Source organism: Leptinotarsa decemlineata, unplaced genomic scaffold, assembly GCF_025532065.1.
Source record: "Leptinotarsa decemlineata unplaced genomic scaffold, Ldec_3_MD MMD2_tig00000591_RagTag_RagTag, whole genome shotgun sequence".
Lineage (NCBI taxonomy): Eukaryota > Metazoa > Arthropoda > Insecta > Coleoptera > Chrysomelidae > Leptinotarsa > Leptinotarsa decemlineata.
Window position 1 is genome coordinate 1,609,970 of NW_027412552.1, and position 19,332 is coordinate 1,629,301.

The 19,332-nt window shown below is 40.4% G+C and overlaps 1 protein-coding gene across 1 annotated transcript in view; it reads left to right on the forward strand.

The window, feature by feature from the left end:
* The window catches only part of sha (shavenoid), a 228,216-nt gene extending 208,884 nt beyond the window's left edge, over positions 1-19,332 (forward strand). Inside the window, exons 8-13 of the mRNA XM_074174536.1 lie at positions 637-885; positions 962-1,829; positions 6,749-7,122; positions 10,595-10,828; positions 10,879-11,146; positions 11,336-19,332. Coding sequence (XP_074030637.1) covers positions 637-885; positions 962-1,829; positions 6,749-7,122; positions 10,595-10,828; positions 10,879-11,146; positions 11,336-11,883 — 2,541 coding nt within the window. The 3' untranslated portion in view covers positions 11,884-19,332. The remainder of the gene's footprint in view (positions 1-636; positions 886-961; positions 1,830-6,748; positions 7,123-10,594; positions 10,829-10,878; positions 11,147-11,335) is intronic.

The window sequence follows — 19,332 nt, forward strand, 5'->3', positions numbered from 1 at the left end:
TCTGCTGCCTACTCTAGGTCTATGGAATCTCTGATGTCAAAATCCATGCGGTTTAAACAGGTTTCCAGGTCCACCGTATAGGCTCCCCAGTTTGTTTTCCGGGGATTTTGATAAGTTAGGATCGAGGTCTGAATCCCTCCGATTTCAAAGTTTATGTGTCGATGGTTGAAAGTATAACTGAAGGATGAGAATGCTTCATTTAGGTTTTTTGCATTGTAAAGATTTGATCAATCCTCGGAAGCTAATTTTGTACGAAATTCCAGAATTGATTAAACCCTAGAGTTTCATGCACTGCTTCTGCACAACTTCTGATCAATATGCTATTTCCAGAAACAATCAAGGAAACTCAAGGCTTTTGTAGCCACCTCAAACCTATATTTTATAGTGCAGCCAAACACGTCCAAGACGATCTCCTCCTTGAGTCCAATCCATTCAATTCGGTCCTGTGTTTACGCTATTAGTGGTTCTTATGCGATATCAGTTCAAACTTTAAGCATTATACTGAAAGAAGATATCTCTCTCTGTACCACACCTCTGTTTTGGACTCCACTCCGAATACAACATCAGTATCGATCAGAGAAGAAGTCCTACTGTTACTCAAAAAAGAATCTTTGAAATTGTTAATTCTTTTTACAGATAACGTCTGCCTTGGTGCACCCCCAAAACCAGAAGTTCGGCTTCAACTCGCATCGTTCAACCTTCTCAACTTTCGAATATTCGCATCAGGACTCCGCAACAAATGAAAGATTGCCGGAAGAGAACGTTTCCATAGTGGAAACCCTCGAAGGACGAGAAGATAGACCGGACAACATAAAAGCCCTCTCCGGAACCACCAGGAAGAAGCTCTACTTCAATCCAGCATACTTTGAGCCGCATTTACTCATGGTAAATACACTTCACATCGCCAGAAAATTAAGGTTATTGTCTCAGTGTAAGACTCTCGTGAAACTTCATTTTTCAGGCACCTCCTCCCGCCGCTCTGGAATTCCTCACAAAAATCCGCGAAGTAATATCCATCGCCAAACAGAAACTCTCCACCAAAAGATTCACCCCGAGTCTCATCAACATCCCTGAAGAAGAGAGTAACTACACCATTGAGCCGGTCTATGGCTTCTCCAATTCAGCGAGCAGACGTAGCAGCGTCATCAGCCTGAAGAGGGAGAACAGCAGAAGAAAAACGTGCTCGGGGTGCCTGGGTTGCGACCCCCAGGACTACAAGTCCCTCAGCGGAAAGCTCCCGGAGTTTCCGTCGTTAGCAGCCTGTCACAGCTGCTCGATGACATCCAACGAAAGCAAGCAGAGGAGCATTAGGAAATGGTTGGAGGACGTTCCGATACTGAAGGACTCCAGCGAAGGGACTCAGAGCGTGGTTAAGCCTGCTCGCTGCCCGAAACGAGTCCGCTCGCCCACCAAATCGCTTCCTGCAGAGGAGTACGAAGGAAGCATTAGAGCCATGTCTCCAAAGGCTGCTTCGGAAAGCAACTTCAAACCTCCAGTGAAGGAGCAAAGAAAGCACAGAAAACCGCCTCCTCCCCCTGCAACCAAAGAATCCTCCAGGGAGGAGAACATCTACGATACGGTGCCGAATGTAGTAAAGAACGGGCCTTCGATGCGGTTTCCTCCGCCTGATATGATCCAGCAGGCTATGGAGGTGGAAAAGTCAGAAGAAAAGGTCGCTACGTTGACCAAGGAGCAGATGAACGCTGTCATCAACGAGTTCACGATACACAAGAATATGATCATCCCTTACGCAGAGGGCGAGGTGGTGGAGAAGAATTCCAGTCCCTGTGATTTTGAAGCTGATAGTTTGGAGAGAAATGGAAATAAAGGTAGGTGGGAAACGTTCAACGTCATCTTCACTTTCGGTCAACTTTGATTCACTTTTTTTTTATTTCATTCAGTTCAAAGGCGCCATTACGAAGCTTGTTTTCATAAAAATTCGTAAACCAATGCCACACCACTGGTTGAAATGGGTTTTATGAGTGTGGAGTCAGAATTGACTCCTTCAAAGAATCTTCAGCGACCTTCACGCTATGTTATCGTTAAAAACGGTACGAACTGATTCTTGAGACAGAAATTCCAACGGTCATCTGCCTCAGACTTGAACCACGATTTTCAGTCACCATTTATTTCACTTCAGCAATGTTTTTTCAGGGTGTCATCGGCATCGACTACATTGGTAATTAAACTTTTAGCGATGTTAATTTTAGTTGAGTATGTTGCTGGCCAAACAGATAGAGACCAACCTCCCATCACATCACGAGCGTTTTTAAATGCACTGTACCGCTCATACACACCTATGCAACATTTTCAGCGCTCCGCTCATTTGAGGTTGATCAAAAACTTGAGTAGGTACTGTAAAAAAATCTCGAGAGAGAGGCTAGATGGACTGCATATCGATCAATGGAAACTTGATAAAGAAAATCATTCTCTATTAAGACAATTCAAAACGTATAGAAATTAATTGAATACATTGTTAAAGAAATCTAAGGCTGATTATTATAAGAGATCGATAAAAATAAAAACAGTGCAAAACTACTATGGAAAACAGTAAATGCTGCTTGTTCTAAACCATCCAAAAGCACGGAAGTAACAGAAATTGAAAATGGGGATAACAAAACCACAACTAACCCTATAGAGGGTTGTTGAGGACCTAGTGCTCAAAATAGAAACTCCTCGGAATTATAAAGAGCTCAGAACTGTCAACCAAAGCTCAATGTATTTAACAAAAGCAAATATAGATGCCACTAACACTGCTCATCAATAAAATACTAACGACAGGGATATTGGCCTAAATCTTTAAAGACGACAGTTATTAAACGCATTTTTAAAAAAGGAGAAAAATTGAAATGCATAAATTATAGACCGATTTTTTTGAGAAATATAATCTCCTCTCATCTAGACAGTTTGGATTTAGAGAGGCCAGATCAACACAGGATGCGATAAAGGAATTAACTACACAAGTTTATAAATCCTTTGACAGTAGTAAACCGTGCCTCTGCATATTTGTTGATCTGGCCAAGGCGTTCGATACTGTCAGTTATAATAAACTCCTGAACGCTCTAGAAGATTTTGGTATTCGTGAAACGTCTTTAACTCTCATAAACAGTTACTTGAATGAGAGAAAGCAGTGTGTCAAAGTAAGTAATACTTTAAGTAAATATGAAGTGATGAAGTTTGGGGTACCTCAAGGCACCATACTTGGTCCAATTCTTTTCACAGTATGTCTTAATAACCTGTTTAATCTCCACACTGATGGGACAATTATAAGCTACGCAGACGACACAGCAGTTTTTTATGAAGTCAAAAACTGGAACTCGCTCATCACTAAAGCACAAAATAGCTTTAAAACAATCATTGACTGGCTCAATTTCAAACTATTGACTATACATTTTTCTGAAACAAAATATTTAGCCTTTTCAGTGAATAACAAAAACTTACCCAGTCTTGAACCCCTTGAAATCAGAGGTGAAAACAGCATCGTGAAAATCACACAAGCTACAGAATTAGAGTATCTCGGTGTAATGATAGACAATCATTTAAAATGGAACTTACACATTAGGAAGTTAGTGCAAAAAATCAAAAGCCTATTGTCTAAATTCAAATATTTAAGAAACATTCTTGAAGAAAAACATCTCTTATTGCTGTATTGCGCATTAGTGGAATCCCAACTGAGATATGGCATAATAGCTTGGGGAGGGGCATATAATAACATCATAGAGAATGTTTGTTTGAAGATGATTGACAATGTTTCATATCACATATTGAATATTTCACTAGTTCGGACTTCCATTGTCTACTATATAAAATGATTTGAAATCCCTGAAACAACTAAAAAAGAAGAATTGAAAATGAATAGCTGAAAATAACAATTTTATTAACCAAAATAAACCTGAAGTGAAATAATAGTGAAATAAAATACAAGTAAAAATAGAACAATTGAATAAATAAAAATAAAGAAATGAAAAAAAGAAAATAAAAATAAAAAGTGGAGAGATTCCAACTCACGTTAGTTCACGACGTTTCGATTGTTAGTATCTACAATCGTCTTCGGGTGATGACTGGACTGATTCCTCCGAGAGATGACTATTTATAGGTCGTTCGAGTACTTTCACTTATCCCCGCTTTTCATTTTCCGCTTCACTGGTTCCGTGGGAGATGACCGTTTTGGCGGGAGTTGGCCATTTTTCGCTTGATGATGGGTTTCCATATGTTTCGTATTTCTACGCTGGCTTGGCTGAATACGTTGTTGGACAACATGTATGCGGCTTCCTTGAATTTTCTTCTAAACCAGCTTGGGACTACTCGATGTTGTGTTGATGAGTCTGCTATTCCTGATTTGCTGGTTTCCCCTCGCTGTGTGTGTTTCTTGTGCTCGGCAATGCGAACATTCAATGGCCTCTTAGTTTCACCAATATAGGATTTTCCGCACTCACAGGGTAAATGCAATTCTTGGAATCGCAGTCCGCGTTTGGTGGCCTGGTTTTCGTGAGGCTGCTACTGATAGTGTTACCGGATCTGAAGCAGGTTCTGATGTTGTACTTGGAACCAATTCTTCTTATCCTCTCCGATAATCCTCTGATGTAGGGAAGTGCAAGCACAGATTGTGACAGCTTCTCTTCCTTGCGAGTCTCCTGCTGTCTTCTAACCAAAGTCTTTTCTACCATCGCTTTGGAGTAGCCATTCCGTTGAAGATCATTTTTGATGATGTCTAGTTCCTTCTCGAGACCTTCCTTCGCATTACAAAGCTCAAAAGCACGGTCTAATAGAGTCTTGATGATTCCTCTTTTAGTCGATTGATGGTAGACAGCAGGAGTCTCGCAAGGAAGAGAAGCCGTCACAACCAGTGCTTGCACTTCCCTACATCAGAAGATTATCAGAGAGGATAAGAAGAATTGGTTCCAAGTACAACATCAGAACCTGCTTCAGATCCGGTAACACTATCAGTAGCAGCTTCACGAAAACCAGGCCACCAAATGTGGACTGCGATTCAAAGAATTGCATTTACCGGATACCCTGTGAGTACGGAAAATCCTATATTGGTGAAACTAAGAGGCCATTGAATGTTCGCATTGCCGAGCACAAGAAACACACACAGCGAGGGGAAACCATCAAATCAGGAATAGCAGACCCATCAACACAACATCGAGTGGTCCCAAGCTGAGAACTTGCACAGAGAGGAACATTGGTTTAGGAGAAAATTCAAGGAAGCCGCATACATGTTGTCCAACAACGTATTCAGCCAAGCCAGCGTAGAAATACGCAACATATGGAAACCCATCATCAAGCGAAAAATGGCCAACTCCCGCCAAAACGGTCATCTCCCACGGAACCAGTGAAGTGGAAAATGGAAAGCGGGGATAAGTGAAAGTACTCGAACGACCTATAAATAGTCATCTCTCGAAAGAATCAGTCCAGTCATCACCCGAAGACGATTGTAGATACTAACAATCGAAACGTCGTGAACTAACGTGACTTGGAATCTCTTCACTTTTTATTTTTATTTTCTTTTTTTCATTTCTTTATTTTTATTTATTCAATTGTTCTATTTTTACTTGTATTTTATTTCACTATTATTTCATTTCAGCTTTATTTTGGTTAATATAATTGTTATTTTCAGCTATTCATTTCCAATTCTTCTTTTTCAGTTGTTTCAGGGATTTCAAATCATTTTATATAGTAGACAATGGAAATCCAAACTAGTGAAATTATAGAGAATGTTGAAATAATTCAAAAATGGATTTTGAAAATAATATTCAGAAAACCAATTACCTACCCATCAGATGACCTTTACAAGCTTGGCAATATATTAGATGTGAAACAAATATTTCATTTGACACTTGCTGTTGACCAGAAAAAAAATCGGAGCAAAATATTTCTAGATTATTCCTACTCCACAAGGTCAAAAAAATTTACCATTTTAGTTCCGCATGTGACTAAAACTATAGCCCAGAGATCTAGCATGTTTCTTGGGCCAAAGATATACAACGGTCTACCAAATGAATTAAAACAACTAAACTCATTATCATTGTTCAAGAAAAAGCTGGAATTATGGCTGACTTCAACATCAAAAATTTTAACACATCGATTAGTCGATATAAAAAATACATACTATGATTGATATGAAGCAAGAAAGCAGCTTCTTCGGACCAGAACCTGTCATTCAAATTCAAATTCAAATTTATTGCATCCATATCCTATTAACAATAAATAGATCGGATCATTGACATCGCTTTAGGCTTTGCCAAACAAAGATTGAACACCTGCCAAATAGTTTTTGGACTAGGACTACAGTAGGGATGAACTACAGGCCTTCTTACAGGTCACTGATATTTGAATCACCATATGCAGAGAAAATGAAGAAACAGCAAACTCTTAACATCTGACACCATACAAACTAATCGGCTTCGTTAAGAAGCTGGAACTCTCGCAGATGATCCTTAAATTCCGCGTGAGTTCAGAGGACAGTTGCGCCAATCTAGCTACAAAAGTAATTTGGACAATCTCTTCACGCGGGCTTTTTAAATGATCGATTCCCGGTACTTTCTTGATAGAATGTGATCCGCTTCGTTTAGAAGCTAGACTTATTCAGTCGCTATTGAATTGGTATCAGCCACAAACAAACCATCGAGAATTTTAGTGGAGTTTCGAATCGACCTACTCATTTTGAACCTAACCTAGTCATTCATTCGCCAACTACACCACAAATCTATTCAGAGAATCATTAACAGAATTCGTTCTTTTCCAGGAGGCTATTCCACGCCCTCAGACTACGCAGACGTCTCTTCTTCCCAGCCCAGCCCGAGCCTGAGCACCGTCCTCCCGGACCAAGAAGAGATGACGATGCGCAACGCGATTTTCAACAAACGTACCGGCAACCTGACCATGTCGAAAATCAACATGGACGTGCTGCAGGAGGACGACCACGACTACGAGCTGATAGTCATGAAGAAGGGCTCCATCGTCGAGAACGGCTGCTACAAGCTGCCCGAACTCCTGCAGGGCAACAACAGCTACAGTTTGGTCAGCGAGGTGTATGTGAATAGTGGGTACAACTACGGAAGTGCTCCTTCTACCCCGGGAGGGTCCAGGTACTCTACACTGGACAAGAACGCGTTGAAGGTTTGTATTTTCATAAGGTTTATTCGCCATAGACCCAGAGACATGAACAATGCCTATGCCTTCGTTGGCCTAGCCCGAAAGCCTTTCAACTGGCAACTTCCCTCTATCCAACGCCACCACTATCAAGGGAACCCCTACTCCTCCGAACTCTCCCCCCCCCCCAGCGCATCACCGCCGCAGAGCGACGCCAATACGCCGGGACGAATCAGCGGGGTAGAAGACCCATTTCTTTATTTAAATAATAATTTTCCATACATAATTTTATACTACAAAAAACATTTGATTTCCTATCATTAACTTAATTAACTACTAAATCAAAATGATGAAACTTAACAATCCTTCTAACCAATGTAACCATATTCAATAACTATTTACCTATCGCTACCTTAACTAAACTTAACTAATTCATAATAATGCAAATAAACAATTCTTCGAACCATTGTAACCCAAACCATATTACAAAAATTTATCTCCCCCACCCATATTCTTTTTCTTCACATCATATTCTTGTGTCATATGTCGGATTCTTATACAATTCCAGACTTGTGTCCAACCATAACCAGGATGATGTTCACACCACCCAGAGGTGACCTTTCCTTTTATTGCAATGAGTTGGTAACTTGCCCAAATCATTCCCTATCGTCCCTCACCACACAATCTGCCCATTCATTCGCAAATCGTATCCATTCCCTCTTATTTCCGTTTTCATCCCTTAGACTCATTTCTCCATTCATCCTCTCCATTCTCTCCTTCCATTCTCTCCATCCAATCCTGTCCCCTATCAAACATCTATCGATCACGTGCTCTGCCGCTTCCGGCTCCCCATACCCACATGGGCAGGGAACCTCCGGTCCCAGTCTAAATCGCGCCAGGTACCCCGGAAAATTCCCATGCCCTGTGAGCAGCTGGATCGCCTTTCGCGACAGATCCAATGATTCATACCCGACTGTTCTACAGAATCTATGGAACAATCGCCCAGTCGTACCCCTCTCCCATTCCCTTTGCCATTCCCTCTTTATTGTCTCTTTCACACGCTTTCTCTCTTCCAATTTACTATAGGCTTGCCTGGCCTGAAACGTTACCTGCTCCTTATCCATGCCCATGTGGGCCTCTTCATGTGCCTTTAGATTTCCCATGTTGCCGATGTCGTGTCCCCTCCTCCATATGATTTGGGTACGTACTCCCCTCTCTCTCCTTTCCTCAATCATCCTTTGTATCCTTGCTATCCTTTTATTCATCACTCTTCCTGCATTCACTCTATCTACCGCCATTGCTGAGTCACTCACTACTCTGATATTCTCTTCCATACTCCACATACCGATCACCCGCTCTATTGCCATTGCTTCTGCTTCATTCACACTACTTTGCCAGGTTATCCTTTCATTCCCTGTACTCCATTCATCCCTTCTCCTTTTGTACGCCCATCCGATTCCCATCCTTTCTTCCTCCATCCTCACTGCTGCGTCCACATATACTTCAATCACCTCTTCTCCCTCCATCTCCTCTAGCAACTCCCCTTGCAGCCAGGGGAAAATTCTATCTTCACCTTTCACTCTTTCCTCTATCTTCATTCTTCCATTCGCTCTCCATTCATGATGTCTGGCCCATCCTTCTATTTGAAGTGGCGCCATTCCGGTTATAACACTGAGTGCTGCTGTTGGCGTCGTTCTGTAAGCTCCACATGATGCTAACAGAAACGGCCTCTGTGCCGCACTCAGCTGTCTCTTAACCCTAGTGTCATGCGCCCTTTCCCCCCAGACTTGTACGCCGTACAGTGCCGCAGGTTTGGCCACCCTTTCGTAGATCATCCTTACGCATTCTCTCCTCAATCCAACATTCTTCCCGGTCCATCTCCTCAGTTTCCCTGCCAGCTCACTCAGTCTTCTCCTTACCTCTTTGTGGTGGTCTATGAACAATAGTCCTGTGTCCACCACAATTCCGAGATATCTCACACTCATTTTTGGTTCAATCACTCTTCCCTGCATTCTAAGAACCGGGGTTCTTACATCCCTACTAGTTGGTATGAACATGCATTCCGTTTTCGTCTCATTATATTTCAGCCACATCTCCTCTTCCCATCCTTTGCATTCGTCCCATACCAACTTCCATCCATTCTCTATGCTGTCGACAGAGTTACCCTCGATGATGACAAGCTGGTCATCCGCATAGGCCTGCACTTGTACTCCTATTGCTCCTATGCCTTCCCCGATTTTCATCCTGTTAATTCGCTCAAACCATGCCTCCATCACTAGCAGCCATAGGGTTGGTCCCAGACTTGACCCCTGTGGGCAGCCTCTGTTCAGCCCAGAGACAGTGTGAAAGAAGAAGTGCTTTTAACAGTCAAATCAATTGAAGATACAGTTGAATGTCATTTACAAATGGATAATTGAAAATCTATCACCTAAAGCGTCTGGTGTATCAGTTTTTGTACTATATCAGAAATAAATTCATTTTGACAGGTTCAGGAGAGTTGCGGCAGATAATTAATCGGGAAGGCTGATTGCTAACCCCGAATATCTCGAATAAAGTAAGGAATAGTTTGTTTCAAGGTGATTGACAATATTTCATGATGAATTTCACAAGTTGGGACTTATCCCTGCTTTCCATTTTTCCGCTTCTCTGGTTTAGTGGGAGATGACCGTTTGGCGGGAGTTGGCCATTTTTCGCTTGATAATGGGTTTCCATATATTGCGTATCTCTACGCTAGCTTGACTGAATACGTTGTTGGACAGCATGTATGCGGCTTCCTTGAATTTTCTCCTAAACCAATGTTCCTCTCTGTGTATGATATCAGCTTGGGACCACTCGATGTTGTGTTGGTAGGTCCAAACATGGTCTGCTATTCCTGATTTGCTGGTTTCCCCTCGCTGTGTGTGTTTCTTGTGCTCGGCAACGCGAACATTCAATGGCCTCTTAGTTGCACCAATATAGGATTTTCCGCACTCACAGGGTATCCGGTAAATGTAATTCACCGCCAACGTCATCAACATGAGTTCCCGCCCGCTCACGGGAATAGAGGAATAATTGTTGAGGAAAGGCCTAAATTTCGCCATTGTGCCCACTTTGGAGATAATTACGGCAGTGGAATCCACCAGTTCCCTTATTGACCAGACCGAGACAGAAGAATTCAGATGGAAAATCAGAGAACAGCTGGATCGAGAACCAGTTCCAACAACTAACATCGGCAATGAAGAACGTAGAGCTCTGAACGGGCTACGTAGAGACAACACAATCAAGATCCTACCTACAGATAAAAGAAACGCTACTGTGGTGATGGATACTGTTCTCTATGAACAGAAGATCGAAGAGGTTCTTCAGAAGGGACGATACACAAAGATCGTACGGGACCCTACTGCATAAATTGAAAGAAAGTTGTACCAGATTTTGAAAAAAACAGTTACCTCCAAATGAATTTGATAGTCTAATTTCAATTACTGATTGAAATGTTATTCTGATCAATCTTTTTTTTCAGGTCCGATACGAGAATGGAGTAGAAAAACCGGGCAAGTTGCTCATAGAAGTAGAGGACTGTTTGGACCACTATATCCCTGTGCACGATTCCGACGAGTTCGAAGCCGACACTCTGGACAGGAAGCCCAGCAAGAACAAGATCCCGGACTGCTCCCTCAAAAGCCAGGACACGAGCCTGGAACATCCCACTCGGATCCTCCTCAAAACCACCGGAAGCTTCAGAAGCGACTCCACCGCTGTACCGCCCCCCAGACTGATCCTCCTCGCAACGATCCACCAGAAGAGAGTAACTTCAACAGAGCTTTCGGAAGCTTGAGGGAAATTTACGAGGCCAAGACCAAAAGAGGGCTCGTCAAAGAGGTGGACAGGATGGATTGCTGTACGGTTCTCGGGGAGGAGGAAAAGGGGAGAACTTTGACGTTGGAGGACCGACATTCGAGGAGGCAGCGTGCTAAAGGGGCTATCGTTCAGCCTGACGTTATTCCTCCGCCTCCGCATGGGGGTTCGCCTGTCTATGAACGGACGAGAGCTTCGAGAGATATTCTTGAAACAGGTGTGTTCATAAAAGGCTAATCTAGTCTTCATAGAAGGGTTTCGTTGGTATTTGACCTAAAATAGTGAGAAATGCAAAATAATTTTAGGTTTTATCAGTTCAATTATGGAATTTCATCAAGTATCAGCCTATTTCTATTTGTTTTTTCATGATCAACTCAATCAAAACTAATTTTTCCAACTGTTCCAGACGACAACCTTATCAAACCCAGTCACTATCCAAAAAACTCGAATGGCAGGAGTGTCGGCAACACATCAACGAGATCAAGTGCTCCCACTTGCGGCCGCACGTCAATCCCTTCCGGCACTCCTGACCACTCCTACGAACTCTTCCTGCTGCAGAAATCCAAGAAGAACGGCGCCATCATCCATGCTGAAGACGTCGTCCTGAAAAAGAAAAAGAACCCCCGAGCGTGGAACGCCACGATGAAACCCGAAGACTCCGGTTATCTCAGCTCGGAATCAAACGAGTCCCGTTCGATAAAAACGAAGGCCACCGAGGCCGTCGACAACGGCAGCGAGACGGACGAGAGCCTGGGGGACGGTCACAGTGAGTCGGGTGCGGAGAGCGTGGAGACCAATTCGGTGTTCTTCGGAAGGTTTCCCCGGAATATGGCCCTCTTCAGGGGTTACGGGTCCGCGGATAGTGGGGTTATGGGTGGCGGGGATGAGGGACAATCCAGTAGCGACTCGGAGAACATCAGCTATACCACCGTGATTCCCGTGAAGAAAACTTGATATTGGTGGGGGTTTTTTGTCCGTGAGGTTGGAAAAGAGCTGGCTGATTTCTCTCGGAGCAAAAGCCATAACTATACAAGAAGTTGTGTTTGACATTTTTGGAGAGAATTTCGCCAGCTGGGGAATATTTTTAGCTAAAGGAAGAAGGGAAAGTTTGGGAAGGCAACTATAGACTCATGACCAATGAACTTGTTATCTGCATATCGTTCAAGGACCAATGTATACGTCCTGCTCTTTGTCTCAGTCTTTGTTTCAATTGAAGAATATGTTGTCTTACAAATTTTTACGACTGGGATTGACTGTTTATTCATATAAATTGTTTCTATTCGACTGCTAACATCCGATTCTTCCACTATGTGAAAACACAGGTGAAAAAACATATTAAAACCATTGTGGTATCTTGCTGAAATAAATAATATGTATATACTGGATATATCACATTATAAATCAAAACTACTGACTAGTGACATGTGACATACAGTGTTACCAATTAGAAAATAATTGTGCGATTTGCGAACAATGTCAACAAATATGGCTATTACAGAGTCTACTGTATAAAAGCTGTTGTCAGAGTTTTTATGCCTGACGTTTCATCTACTACTGCTGCTATTCGACTCCGGTTTTATATTATTATTGGTGGACGTGACGCGGTTTCTCTTAATTGGATTACCTGACCTTGTTTATATACAATTTAGGACAGGGAGCCAGATTTCATAAATGTACATTACCTCTCCTTTCCTATTGAAATCGATCCCTGTGTTTTGGAATTTCTATTGCCTCTCTATATACTCTTAGATAGTGATTTTGAGTTTTATCGAGTAGAACTGTACCGACCCGCAGCTACGAGGATTCTGGTATGTTCCAGGAGTTGCTAAAGGTTCTTTGGGGTCCTTAGCTGACCTTAGACTTTCTCTGGTGGTTTTCCTTAACCTGAATATTGGTTTCACGTCGTGTTTCTTTAAGATTCTCCCAACCCCGTCTGTAGCAGTTTTGACATAGGCAAGGAAAGCTCTTCCTTTGACTAGCCCAGCTGACGTTACTTTGACGTTCTCTCTCCTGGGTCGTATGTCCTGCTCGAATTCTACTTCGCTGTATCCATTACCTTTTTTAGGTTATTTTAGTTCCTCAGGAAGACTCTCAAGGTCACAGATTCGTCGTGCTCTCCCAACCAACGTTTTACTTACACCTCTGTTTTGTTGTAGCTGGTGGTTAGGGTTGTTGTTCAGGTACATGTCTGTACGCGTTGGTTTCCTGTACACTCTGTGGACCAATGTCCCATAAACACCATCAACCGTTAGCTGTCAAAAATCAACTGAATTCAAATAATCCATCAAACGGAAATTGGTTGATTATGGTAAGATTAGTTGAAGAATCAGTTGTTTGTGGACATGCGCATTATTGACGTAATCTTATTGGTCTTAGTCTTAGTTCTTAAAGTTGAATTTCGGGAACTTTCAAGGTCACATTTCAATGACAGTCTAAGACAACGAAATAATTATATGGAAACATGCCTAAGGAACTTTTTTTCTTGAGACTAAAATTAAGACTGTGACAAGGACTGAGATGTAGGTGTTTTGTTCCGTTCGTTTTCTGTTTTACACATTTCTTCTATTTTATCAAAAATTTTCTCAAATTCGAATCATTTATTCACTAAGAATTCGAGTTTTGATGAGCCTTAAGATTTTCCAAAAAAAATTGATTTCATTTTGGTAAAATGCATTCTATTCAAGTCTCTAATTCTGGTTTCGACACTATCTTGAGGGAAATTTGATATAAATGAATAGTTATAATGAAAAGATCCGAATTTATGAAACTGTAAAAAGTAAAACTTTGTTTTTATTTGAAGTTTCAAATTGTGTTGAGACAGTTTCGTGGTACTGTTTTTCCAAACCTATAAATTATTCCTAGCATCAGTCCTGTAACAGAACCTTAAGGAACACCTATTTTTTCATAGAGTACGTTCCGTATAAAACCATATTCAAACTCGACTTAGTTTTAATGTAAATAAAGTGGAAAATATTAGCAACGATAAATTTTGGAATCAATCGTTACATATAAACTTTCAAAATATGTCGTTTGCTAAAATTCCTGGTATTTTGCAATAATTATTGTGATATATTTTAAGTGGCCGGAAGTGCAATATTAGGTTAGATAGGTCGTAAGATGAAAAGCAACAATAGTAATCTTAGGAATTATAGAAATGGTTTGACGAAATTCACGTTTATATTGAGTTCGATATTTTTCAAGTTTGAACAAAAAATGGAAAGTAAAATTGTCTCATTGATATTTAATGACGTAAATACAAAAAAACAGACATAAAAAACCTTATTTTTTATAAATGAAAGGTGAGAAATCCAAAAGTTGTGGGAAAATAGAAATGAAAACTCTGACTACAGTGAAATTCAATTTTCAATGTGATTGTAGTTTTTTTAGAATAACATTTTCCCCAAAACCATAAATTGTTTGACAGAGTAATAAGAATCGTTTATTTTTTTGTGATTTATTTCACCCTTGTATATTTTTTAGGTGTAACTGAATGTAATAAGAGTGTTTTTATTATTTTTATTCAATAATAGACTGAGCCCGGGAAAACGGTTTTCAAAAATGTCACCAGCTGAATTTTTAATCTAATTTTTTGTCACGATTTTGAAAAAGTTCTATTTCAGCCGTCAGTTGACCAAAAGAATAGTTTTGAATATACTAAATCACGTTTCTATCAGCTTCAATGTTGAATTCTAGGAGTATTCATGCCTGACTAATTCTTCGAAAAGTTTTGCTTTTCCGTTGTAAAAGTAGGAATTTTCTCTTCCAGCAGCTTCTGGATTCGTACTTAAAATCAGTTTAACGATGAATTTCTTGAAACCATCATGAAACCCAGTTAAGATCAGCTATTTTGCCAAATACATCATAGATATTTTAAACTAGTTACAAGTGCAATATATTTTCTCATACTATTTTTAACCTCGATTAGATTAAGCGTATATACAACGTGATATGAAGTGCAATCTCGATGTGCAATATTTTACACTCTTCTACACATTTTTGTTTGGATTATATAGTTTTAAACGATTGCGGTAGTGATTTGTTGTGTTGCTCAGTTTTATTTCTTCCAGGTTTTTTTGCGAAGAACAGTTATACTGTCAGTTCCCGACATTTCAGTTCTCCCTGTATATATTCCCAGAATAAAATTGTGCAAAACTTCGAGGTACCTGTCTGTACAGACTGTCTTGGAATAAGGGATACACATAGGAACGGTAAAGGTACGATCTAGATTTTTCAATTGTACTGAATCTCAGATCCAGTTTATCTTGTGAAAAACAGATACGTGACAGATTTCCCTATTGGTCCCCCATTGTCTTGAATTACCCAAAAATTTTAGTGAAAACATATTACTTTTGACTATCGACGGCAGTGAGGAGTCTGTTGTCCGTTCAACGCTTGTAATGAAATAATTCTCATGAGAATTACTTCATTGTGACAATTGGACCAAAAAGTTCATGGGCTAACATAAAAAATTCGATAAAATTTTATTTTATTGTCCGATTTAGTCGGAAAATACAACGATTATAGCTGTTATACAATTTTTATAGTATGATTTGTCTTTAGCCTCAAAATAAGCCTTAGTTTCGACGACTACCTCATCTTCATCGGCGCTAATTTTTTCCCAGCGAACAATCTTCCGATGTCTAAGAACAGAATAAAACCTCTGGGGACCATATCTGGAGAATACGATGAATGCAGAAACAATTCGAAGCTCATAACCTGCATTTTTGCCATCGTTTTTATTGATTTATGGCATGGTGCATTGTCTTGGTGAAATAGCACCCCCTTTTTCTTCAAAAGGGTCCGTTTTTCCGCGATTTCGTTCTTCAAACGCTCCAGTAAAGCTATGTGATAGTTGTTGTTGATGGTTTTTGCCTTTTCAAGATAGTTGATGATAATTATACCATGCGCATCCTAAAATACGGATACCATAACCTTGCTAGCCGACTGTTGCGTCTTTGCACGCTTTAGAAACGGTTCACCACGTACAGTCTACTCGGATGACGATCATTTTGATTCTGGTGTGACATGATGGAGCCATGTTTCATCCATTGTCACATGTCGACGCATAAATTCGGGTTTTTCATGGTGTAACAGCTCCAAACACTGCTCAGAAACATCAATTCGTTGTTGTTTTTAGGCGATTGTGAGCTGGCGCAGCACCCACTTTAAACATAGCTTTTGCATACTCAAATATTCATGCACGATATGTCCAACGTTTTCCTTTGACATCTCTAGAGCCTCAGCTATTTCAGCTTCGATCATTCAAAATCATTTTGTCGACTTTCTTTATGTTTCCTTTGGTAACAGCTTCTTTGAGGCGACCACTAGGTTCGTCGTCCTCTGTGCTCATTTCAATTCATTTAAACTCAGCAAACCACTTCTCAACGGTTGACTTTCCTGTTGCAGAGTCCGAATGATGTTTATCAAGCCAAGCCTTGACTTCAACAGTTTTTTTTTTTCAAAAAGCATTGCTTTATTACGGTTGCCTTTTATATTTCGAGATTGGAGAACAAAAACAAATATTAATCATCGAAAATCACTTTATTGTTTTTCAAAATATTCCCCATGAAGATCTATACACTTTTGCATGCGTTTGAACCATGTGTCGAAGCACTTTTGCCATTCTGATTGAGGTATCAGAACATTCGTTCTGAATGCAGCAACGACTTCCTCAGGTGTCGAAAAACCTTGACCTCTCAGTTTGTTTATTACGTGTAGGAACAAAAAGAAGTCATTCGGTGCCAAGTCAGGACTATACGGCGGATGACTCATCAAATCAATGTTTTGGGTGCTCAAAAATGCAGTTGTTTGAGCCGATGTGTGAGAGCTCGCATTGTCGCGGAAGAGCCAAAAATTGAATTAAGTTCATCCATGCACTGTTGCTGAGTTAATTCACGTCTTAAGTTGTAAAAAATAATCGCCGAGATGAATCTTTTAAGTTACTGTGAACAACACAAATAGCGCGCGTATGTCAAAACGTTCTGAGTACGTATAATTCAATAATGTCCAACTTTACGATAGAACCAGATTGCAACAGTAGGTTTGCCAAATCCCGAAACATAAAAGATAACCTATCAACACACGAAATTTTTTATCGGTTTTCTTCAAACTAACAAAAGTTGCTTCACTCAAAACGTTCTATCCAACAAACTAATAGTCCGACAGCTGTGAAATTTGTACACGTTTCTTTCGAAGGTTAGGGTTACCTAAAAATAATATGGAGTTATTACTAGTAGCGCCATCTGTTTGTTATCCTACGAACTCATCAACCCATCTAATAATATGACACCAGAGACAAAAACCGACACCTCTGCAATTGGACTTGGAAATTTCACTGTCATTTTGTCTTTGTGATTAATAATTATGTGCCAATGAGTGTCGTTTCTGTTCAATTTTTGTAATGGCATACGAAATCAGAGAAGCTCAGGCGAGTTTGAGATCAATGAAGTCATACAAAACTACGAGAGACGCCTCCAGGAACCAATCACTCTAGCTAAGATTGGTATCATTACGGCACTCGAAACTCAGAAACAGGTACTTGTGTTAATACATCTAGGGGATGAAAGGGTTACTTTAGTCGATTGATAGGTCGTGGTGTCTGTTGAAAAAAATTGGAGTCTTTTGTGCTGGAAAATGTTTTGACTGTTGTGGAGTGATCGTCTAGCGATTGTGAGCTCGGGTGGCGTACCCAAATATTCATGCATTTCACTTTGAGGTCATTCAAAATGATTTTGTGGACTCTAATGTTTTCGTCGGTAACATACTCTTTGCGTGCACCGTCCTCGGTGCTGATTTCACATCATTCGAACTTAGCAAATCACTTTTCAACGATGGATTTTCGTAGTGCAAAATCCGAATATTGTTTATCAAGCCAAGTCTTGGCTTCAACAGTATTTGTTTTCGCCAAAAACAATGCTTCATTAACACACGAAATTCCTTTCTATCCGTTTTCTTCAAACTAACAAAATTTGCTTCACGCAAAATGTTCTATCCCACAAACTAATAATCCAACAGCTGAGAAATATGTACATGTGTCTGTATCTGTAGTGTAGGGAGGGTGAGTGTAAGCCCACGCACTTAGGCCACATGTGACCCATTGTACACCCTCCCGAGGAGTTCCTTCTAGGTCATCGTCCATCCTGTCCTTTCCAGGAAGGTGGACAGGTATCTGGGAGACATCTCCTTTATATTGGCAGGTGCAGGCCAAGACTCTCCGAACAAACACTCTCTTTGGCAACCTTGAAGTGTCTCACGGTGGCCTCTGCGGAAGGTTTTGGAAGGTGCAGCGACATTACTGTCGTTGCGCGGCTTCTTCAACCTTCTTGGGGTTCCCTCCGTGGAGGTGCACAAGTGAGGGAGCTTTCCTGCAGGGAAGATTAAGGTTAACTAAAAATCATAGGGATTTAATTCTAGTAGCACTATCTCTGTGTTAGCCTATGAACTTTTCAGCTCACCTAAATTTATAAATCATGTCTATCAAACAAACCTGTCTTAAAAAGTATCTTATTATAAGGTCCACTTTATAATAGTCCAAAATCCCAGATTCATGTATCAGATGATCTGTTCCAACATTCTTAACATTAGACCACTGCTATTTGACTTGAGAGTTAAGTGGTTTAGCCTATTAGCACTGGTGAGACCTGGCGAGTCGAAACAATGCCGTTTGGCGATGGATCACATTCTAATATCAATATTCATTAGCGATGATCTGAACTTAGGTTGTTTTGATGCACTGTTTGGAACCTTTGATGTACTGGAGTTCTTTATTTTTACCACTTTCAATCACCAAGTAATTATCTTCTTCTCTTCTCTTCTCTCTCTCTCTCTCTCTCTTGAAAATGATCACTTGTTGATTGAAACACGTGTCGATGTGTTGAAAATAAAGGTTCGGTGTTGGTATGAACTTGGGTTTTTAGAGTAGATCCCCTGACATCTGGAAAAAAGCTCAGCTCTGAAGCTAGCAAGCAAAGAAACAACTTTATTTGAATTGCAACAATTGTGTTCACCCAAAATGACAACAGACTCCTTGATGAGCGGTACTCAGGCCCTCGAATAGCCAACAAGTTTTTGTTTGAAGTTTTCTGGTGTTGGATTCGAGTAGATAATATTCTTGCAGTTATAACATTTCAAACCTCAAAGGTTTGATACGTGTAACAAACATCCTATATTATAAACATGGATTGTAAGTTTTGGCGGAATTTCGATTATATCAACTTCACAGGATAAACGTAGTTACTGGTGAGATTAATATATTATAATAACAGGTATCATATTATTATTACTTTTATTTCATTGTTGCTCAAAGTTCGTAAATGTATTGTTTTAGTAAAGTTTTTACGGTGCGGCTGTAAATTTCTTTTTGTCTGAATTTTGTTGAAGATTTAATATATTCTGTTCAAAGTA